Source organism: Aplidium turbinatum, chromosome 3, assembly GCF_918807975.1.
Source record: "Aplidium turbinatum chromosome 3, kaAplTurb1.1, whole genome shotgun sequence".
Classification (NCBI taxonomy): domain Eukaryota; kingdom Metazoa; phylum Chordata; class Ascidiacea; order Aplousobranchia; family Polyclinidae; genus Aplidium; species Aplidium turbinatum.
In genome coordinates this window covers 1175385-1184469 of record NC_137474.1, presented here as the reverse complement: position 1 = coordinate 1184469, position 9085 = coordinate 1175385, and the positions used below count along the sequence as shown (strand labels likewise).

Sequence of the window (9085 nt, the reverse complement as noted above, 5' to 3'; positions counted from 1 at the left end):
TTACACTTCAGCTTGTGTGCAACTCAGTGCTGCTTGATTTTGCTTCAAGATATCAAATTATCCGAGATAAACGCCAGACAGCAAAATCCTGACAATCAGCCTCCAGTCCAGACAGCAGCATGAGCGTTGTCAAGACCTCTTATATAGGCCACCATGTTATTAATCTTAGAAAGCAGCTTGCAAAGCGGCATAGCATTTAAGCTGAGATACATTGCCCCTTTAACAGTATTACGGGCTTTATATTATGCTTTGTTTCAATCCAAGATCCAATACTCGATTATAAATTGGGGAAGAGCAAACTCTACATTGCTTGCTCCACTACAAGTGTTACAAAACAAGTTCATTCGATCCTGCTTATTTTTGCCGAGGTCAACAAATACAACTGTTCTTTATCACCAATTTAATGTGCTCAGAATTGACGATATTATTAAACTAGAAACTGCAAAATTTATGTACAAATATGTGCACAAAATGCTGCCCCGGGCCTTTGCTGGCTGCTTTATTTTTGTAAATGAAATTCACCATCATAATACCCGTCAGAACCAAAAAAATGATTTATATTTGCCTTCTACAACGTCAAACTCTGGTAAGAAGATGCTATGTTTTAATTGAGTGAAACTATGGAATCAAGTACCAAAAGAAATAAAAGAAAAGTCTTACAATGTTTTTAAATTTAAATATAAATGTTAATTAAAGAATTTGTACAATGATCACTCCTGAAACGTATCATCCGCTTATTTCTCTACACAATGTTTTTTTTTATGTTGCCCTGTGTTATTCCATTGTTAATGTATTGTTAATTCCATTGTTAATTTTTACAAATTAAAGTGCTGGTATTGTGCTATATAGATTATATACCGTATGTGTTAATGTTCTTAATTTTGGGTCTTTTGTTTAAATGTTTGGGTGGCAGCTGACTTTGGTGACCTTTTGGTCTTTCGCTGCCATCCTTGTTGTGCGAATTATTTGTGTTTATTGTGTTTTTGCTTTTTGTGTCTTTCTTTTTCGCCAACAAAACAAAAAATAAACTGAACTGAACTGAACGTCTGCTCCCACAAATGTGCTGAGCCGAACAAGCTCAACATTTTCTTTTCGAATTTTCGCATTAATGGAAATTTGCTTTTATCCAGCTGTTGATAAAATGACACAAGAGAAAGCTGTTGCTGTCGGCTCGGCTTAAGTGTGGCAGAGAAACTCGGGTGAGCTGGAGGGTACAGTCATTAAAGATGACAATTCCCTGTAAGACCTGATGACACCGCAAACCAATCAGAACATGTAGTGACTACCGTCCAATTGTGACCCTTCTAGATTTCAACCAGAGAGTTGATTTATACTTTAACTTTGTTTGGTAATTACAGAAAAATAAAGAGTTGTAGTTTTGGTGGGAATCGAACACATGTCATTGAAATGACTATCACTGCCTTAACCTACCCCAAGCTGTGGACGACGAAACGCTGACGTAATTTACTTTATGTTAGAAACGTTTTCTCTGTTTTCCTTGTAACTCCTGATTGGTCTGATGATTCATTCGTCTTACAAAAGTTTTTTTTTTTTTTTAAATGTTTTTTATGTTATGATTTAAATGAGCCTCATCAGATTGCTTCTCAAACAAAACGTCAGAAAAAGCCACTCAGTATAAGGATTGTGTTTTGATATTGCTTTTCCCAACACTAAAGTAGCAACAATGCTGCAGCCATTTTGTCAATGCAATATCGGTAGCCTACCTAGCACCTACTCAATTATTCGAAATATACAAAGGAAAAAACAGCTGTCTACTTAGGGATCGGCTACGTCATATACGCTTGTTAATACGTAATAAAGCGACAATAATGTTAAAAACACAAAAAATAATGATCATCTTAGAAAACACGTAAGAAAATACAAAATTATCCCACTCGTTGCGCAAGCGTGCCGGATTGTTGTGTCAGGCTTTAATTGTTGGGTTGCTCGGGTTGGAATGGCGTAGTATATCTTTCATCTGCACGGTCTTCGCTCGGTGGAATGTTGTTGGGGGAAAACTGTCGATCGGCAAATTCGGCCTGACAAAAGCCCTTCCCCAATTCAACGTCAGCACGATTGTCACTGTCTTCGATCAACTTTTTGGAAACATCTGTCTCCGAATCATTGATCCCCAGGTCAGACTCCATCCCTCCTTTCTCATATCCAACTTTATTATTGGAAGTGGATGCATTATTTTTGTATTTTTTGTAACACTTGGGGATTACGACATAAAAAGAGAATGCGACAGAAATTATAATGGCCACCACGCTCAATGCATTGGAAGTCGTCTCATTGCCGATTTCCTTATCCATTGTTTGAGAATCATATACATGGCTTTGTTCGGCTTCGGCAGACAAAGTTTTTTTTTCAGCTAGATTTTCAAACTCATCTTCTATTGATTCCACTCTCGTTTCAATCGATGTGATTCGCCCAGCTTGGGCTTGATTGGCTTTGTCCAAACTTGCCAAATTCTTGTCCAGTTGGGGAAGTTTGTATTTCAGGGCAAGAGAATTCCCCTGGCAGTACACTTGACACATTTTCGGATTGTAACTTTGACACAAGGTGCCGCAGTTTTCGCAGTTTTCAGTATCAGGGTCATAATATTGGTCTTTGTTGCACAATAATCGGCGGCTTTTCCGATCCTAAAAAAATAAGAAATTGCAAATTCAATTGATGACAATTAACTTTTCCAAGACCTTGACAGAGGGATCGACGAAATATCAAAAGAAATACTCAAATACATAGCCTACTGTTTGTTGCAAGCAGGTTGTAACTGATTACTCTACCTAGTGATCGATTTCGAGTAATGGGTAGTACCAAATTTAAGTCATAAGTAAAGTAGACAACCGGAAACAGACATTGCTGTCGGCTGCAGCGTGGGTCAGGTGTACGTCGGAAGGCGTACACCGATGCATAGCGCTCAAGTCCGCTTTCCCGCAATGCAGGATAAAGATAAACAAACAAACAAACAAACGTTGCAATGGTCTGTCCACACAGCTTACACCAAACGTAGTTAAAGAACTTAAAGGCATACTAAATGAAATTTTCAAACGGGAATTAAGCATTAAAATGCGTAAACTGAACATATTTCAAAAAGAATTACCCAAAAAAATTTGTTTTCAATGGCACTGGCAAGGCCGAAAGTCCAATGTTTCATTTATTTTTTATTTTTTTTAAAATGACCAAAACGTGCAAACACTGCTCGAGAATACGTCACTATCGACAGCAATAACAAAAGCCACGTTACCACTTCTGATGTTTCAACATCAGATCTGATGTTTTGAGCAAACTGTATGATGTTTTGATGTTGAAATCTGCTGTTTTGATGTAGGGGAAGGTCGGGACCTGCGAGCCACTTTTTTCTTTTTGATGCATATCTTCTACGTTTCTCAATATTTTTCTCTAAAAATTGGTTTTGCAATGCCTTGTAGTGCTACCTACTCTACAGCAAAAGCACAAGTTATTATTTCAGCGAATGTTCAATTTACGCTCAAAAACATAAACACGCGCCAAGCGGCTTATCGCACCCCACATGTGGGGAGCGATAAACCACAATTGCGGTAAGCCAAAAAATGTAGTATTTTAGCAAAGAAATCACTTCGCCATATCAAAAATACAATTCTAAAACATAGTTGTATTATTTATGTGTGAAATCAATCTTCAAGCCAGCTTCCAAGCTTTAAATTTTGAAATTAGCGATGGAGAATTTTCAAGTGATTCCTTGGGATGAGTTGTCAGAATTTTCATGTGAAATAGCATAATTAATAGTTGCAAATGAAACAAAAGTCAGAATTGTGATATATCCTAATGGAAAGGTGTGAAAACAAAAAAAATGATGTCATATGACACTTTAACATCTACTATCACAGGCACTTGTCATGGCTTGTAGGTCCCAACACAAGGTGACTCAAGGCTCCCTACCTGATCGTTCAGAAATGAAACAACAACTGAAAAAAAACTAACATTGCTATCTAAAAAACTTTCAGCTTAATCTCATCATAAATACATTACCTACTACTACAAAAAAGTTCATGAACATTTCTTGCATAACAAATGAGTTATTTTAAAACACATTCAGACAAAAACATTTAAGCTACTTTTTTAACCCAAAACCATGGACACCTTAAATAGAAGGACTAGTATCTGCTATTCTCGGTATTTGGAACTTGGGTGTTAAATCCAAACTTGGGTGTATCCAAAATGTGGTACAAATTATTCATAAAACTTTGTTTTCGGTGTCTGTTATAGGGTTTTGAGGGGCAAGGATTCCATTTTTCACACTTGTTTTTCTCTAAAATGTCAATGAAAGGTCTTCTGAAGCTTATTTGTTGCAAAAATATCACAATTTTGGCAAAAATGGGTGTTTTTTTTACTTAAGTCAATGGAACAAGAATTAAATTAAATTAAATTTTACACACCTATTCACTATCTTATATGATGAACACCTGCAAAATTTGAGTGAAATTTATTGAGAAACACGAGAGTTATAATGCATTTAGTTTGGGGGGGTCTGCCGAGGGGGCACAATTTTTTTTACTTTTGGCCATGTTTGAGGTCCTATTACTGCTTAAGTAAATAAGGTAAAAACCTAATTTTTTTACAGGTGATAGTACTTCTGCCAAATATTGAAAAATAACATCGTTCACATTGTCACTCTAAAAGGTCAAAGGTCATAGACATCCAAATGTGGCCGTTTCCAGCTCTCGGTTAAAATTTTCCAAACTCAACTTTGCCAAGACCCTATTTTTGATTGGTTTTGGCTGACATTTAGTAGAAATGTTGTTTACAGGATTCTCTATGAACTGAGAAAAATTTCAGGATCTCAAACATGGCCAAAAGTAAAAAAAATTGTGCCCCCTCGACAGACCCCCCCAAACTAAATGCTTTATAACTCTCGTGTTTCTCAATAAATTTTACTCAAATTTTGCAGGTGTTCATCATATAAGATAGTGAAAAGGTGTGTAAAATTTAATTTAATTTAATTCTTGTTCCATTGACTTAAGTAAAAAAAAACACCCATTTTTGCCAAAATTGTAATATTTTTGCAACTAATAAGCTTCAAAAGACCTTTCATTGATATTTTAGAACAAAACAAGTGTAAAAAATGGAATCCTTGTCCCCCAAAACCCTGTGAAAGACATCAAAAGCAAAGTTTTATGAATAATTTATACCACATTTTAGATGGACCCAAGTTTGGATTTAACACCCAAGTTTAAAAACCCGAGATTGCGAGTTACGAGTCCTTCTATTTAAGGTGTCTATGCCCAAAACCTATAAATCCTCTTTGCACCTTCATTTTTAGTACAATTTTGACCAAAGGATTGTGAGAAAGTTATCCAAGCATAAAAAATATAATGACGTCAAAAAATGCAAAAAGAGTACTTTATATTAAAAAAAACGGGGGTGGATTATGGCTCCCACCATGATCATGGGTCCCGACCTTCCCCTACATACATACATAGCCTACAGTTAAATCGCCGCAGTAACAACTATTGCGCGATCAACTGATTGCTCGCCTTTCGTGACGTAGACTGTACAGTCGCACGCTTCGCTGCTCACGCCCATTCTCGTTTTGAAAGCTCTGACAAACGCGGGCGCGGAATGCTATTGAAAATTGTTTTATGGTGGCATGTTAAACACAAAGAACGTGTGCAATCGCCAAGTCAGGTTTTTCCTTTAATATCCCTCAGTGATAAAGCCAGAAAGAAAATTGGGAAGGCAAAAGAACTTTTTGGGGGAAACGTCGTCCAACATGAGTTACGGTTTTAAAATGTTGTAATAGTATTAAAACATGATTTTGGGGGGCAAGATAAAGTTGTTTTTAGCCCTTCTCCGTGGCTACATCTTGAAGTCACTGGCTTTGAAGTAAGTGTTAATGCTTTAAATTAGACGTAGTCCGGTGATTTGATTAAATTACTGCAAGCCATCAATGTATTCGTATCATAAACCATGTTGGTTGACATCTCGAAAAAAAATGAATTGTATTCATTCACTAGGCTACTCCCTGATTATAGACACCATAGGGGAAGGTGGGGCAGGACGGGACACTTAACTTTAATCGATGTTTTGCAGAATTCCTTTTTATCAATATCGGTAACTTTGGTATCATGTTATTTCTATTGCACACTACTACCAACCAGCAAGATACAAAGACTCAGTTAGTATCGCATGACCTTATAATTAACAAAAACAAAAAAAATTAATCTGTCCCATCTTGCCCCACACCTGGGGCAGGACGGGACGCGTATTGTTCATATGAGGAATCACCTGTAAAACCACAAATCTACTGGTAATACCTTGTAATTTCAAAAATGACTTGCATTTACAGAACACGTAATTACATCAGGGCAAAATGACAGACTACTTTTTTCCATAAAAATCACATACAAAATTGCCATGCCCATTATAAGCAGAACAGATGTCCCATCCTGCCCCAAGCAGCTCTGTCCCGTTTTGCCCCAATGACTGACATTTTGAAATTTTCTGTTTGTTTATTATATATGCAACTCATATCTAAAAAGTCAGATACCCCAAAAAGCACTTTTATTACTGTATCTCCAGACCACGTATCATCTTCCAAATTTTTCTGAAATCATGCTAAAATGTGAAAAGTTTTGATAAGATTTCTTATAGCAACTAGCCTTTAATCAGTTATCTTGTTGCCACGACCACGTTTTTTCTCTGAACATCTCTTTTTTTTGCAAGTCATCGAGAATCATGGTGTCCTTTAACATCTAAATGGGTAGAGGACGCTAAAGCTAATACTTTTAAAAATATCCACGGTGTCCCGTCCTGCCCCACGTCCCATCTTGCCCCACCTTCCCCTAAGCCTAGCTAATCCACACTTCCACACATTGTAGCCTGGCAGGGATGGATGGTTGAATAGGATGGCAGCAAGAAAACGTAAATGTTAAGGCGTGTCTGAAACCGAAATCATTTGCAAAGTGGTAACTAACATTTTAGAGTTGTCGCTACACACCGAGAAATTTAAAAGTGATTAAATGTGAGATAAATCTCAAAAACAACTGTTCAAAATAACTAAATAAAATAATAATAGGCCTAATAATCGGTCGTGACGAGTTATCAAGAGCATTGATGGTCAGTGGGGACAGGAGCGAATTAGCTCACCAGGAATTTGGGAAGTTTCCTGGTGGGCCAGTTAAATTTTTCAATATAGGCCAATTACTGTATTTCATTATGCACTGAAATGTACGAATTTGGCTTTGGCAACCATCAACGACCTTGGTCTTTGGCCAATCAAGTGTTTGCTGATTGAAGGTCAAACTTTCACCAACGAAGTGATAAAGCGAAGATATGGTAAACTCGCTTCTTTTTCTTCTTCTATGTGTCGAATGTAATGTCTACAAAATTTGGTTTGATAAAGTGGATTGTTTTTTCAAATTCCGGGACCGATTCAATTTGCCAATCTGTCCCTGAACGTGACGAACACAGGTCTTGGATGCGTTTGATTTAGCTCATCAAGAAGAGCAAAATGGGCAGAAATCAATTGAATGAGCTGTTGAAGATAGGCAGCGGAATGGCATCAAAGGCAATAAAAGACTTAAATAACACAGACAGGTTAAAAAGTATGGAACCTGAGTAAAGCCATTGTAAAGTCCTACGAAATGACGTCATCGCAAACAGCAAAGGTCAACAAACGAATTTAACCACTACGTCACTCTACGCGAGGCTTAACAACCACTTGAAACAATTGTTGACATTCCACCGCGAAAAGCCGAGACCAGCCATTAAGGCTTTAAATTTTCAACAGGACGCTTTTTGTGCTCAGCTGTTGTGAACAAGATATCCAGAATAAAGTGCACAAGTGCTCGCGGCGTTACTTACCACGTAACAAACGCTGTCAAAAACATTCATTTTGAAAGAACAAAGGTTTCTTCAAGTATCACCACCCCAGACAGCAAAATCTATCATTTTCACATTGATTCAACATCTGCAAACGTTGAATCAATGTAAAAATGACGTAATTTGCTGCTTCTGAACCTTTTCGACGCTTCGTTTTTAATTTTGTTATATAATATTAGCTACAACATCTTACCTGGTTGTCGTTCTTGAGAATACCTTTCACGAGTTTGATAAGTCGGTCCTGGTCCCAACCTCTCTGCTTGCTCCGATTATTAGTTCGCCTTTGTTTAGGTTGCTGGCTTCTCTTCGGTGGCTTCTCTTCATTAGAAGGACCTGGCTGTTTCAACATCAACGTTTCGTTTATTCTCATCAGTGGCTCCTCTTCATCAGAAGGACCTGGCTGTTTCAACACCAACGTTTCGTTTATTCCCGATCTTGAGGAGGCGTCACCTTCCACCGAGTTGCACCCAAAAAGAAAACACAAACCGGCAATGCAGCTGAATACGATATTCATTATTGGCTGTTTGCAAAAAGCGCAATATCTTGTTGTGCTGAACTAAAATTCGAATGTCGCCTGTCTGGAGTCTGGTCAAGAAGCTTTCAATGAATGTCTGCTTCATTCTTAAATATCGAAGCAGACTTTATACAGTGGTTCAAAACCATGAGGGAAAACCACTTTTTAATTTTTTTGGGGGAATTCCCTACAGGGCTTTTTGTTTGTCGCATCAAGTTGTTTGAGACGTTGCGTAATATGGAATCCGTTTGACCACGTTTGTACAGAATGAAACAGCAAACCAGTTATTTTTTACGTCTGCAGATGTCGCCATCACGTCTGCAGACGTTAAAGTGCTCAAAGCTAAAAAAAGCACGATTCGACTTGCCAGTTTGATACAAGATCATCAAGATGTTTGAGACAACTTTTTGAACAAAGGTAGTTTGTGCATTCGCGTAAACGGCGTAAAATTGACAGTTTTCTGACTAAGGTGTCAATGCTTTAGAAAACACATTAATTTAAAAATATCTCATGGTCATACCGGAAGGGGAGTCTCCCCGCCTACGCGTAATCGATGCCTATTTTTCGGTTTGCAAATCACTTTTCGCTGCTTCCAAGTGACTAATGATAACAAATGGCAAGAGCCGATGCTTGCACAATGCACATTTCTAGGGACAGGACCAAATCAAGCAACGCTGGTTCGACTTTCGGAGTGTGCGCTTGAGAAAA

General features: G+C 37.7%; 1 protein-coding gene across 1 annotated transcript; it reads right to left on the bottom strand.

The window, feature by feature from the left end:
- Positions 1 to 333: 333 nt before the first annotated feature.
- On the bottom strand, positions 334 to 8441 carry LOC145766979 (uncharacterized). The gene is made up of 2 exons (XM_082578701.1): positions 8057 to 8441; positions 334 to 2642 (listed from the first exon to the last, which is right to left on the bottom strand). Exons 1-2 carry the CDS (start codon positions 8375 to 8377, stop codon positions 1932 to 1934), a joined length of 1032 nt encoding a protein of 343 aa, XP_082434827.1. The 5' UTR covers positions 8378 to 8441; the 3' UTR covers positions 334 to 1931.
- Between the last annotated feature and the right edge of the window lie 644 nt (positions 8442 to 9085).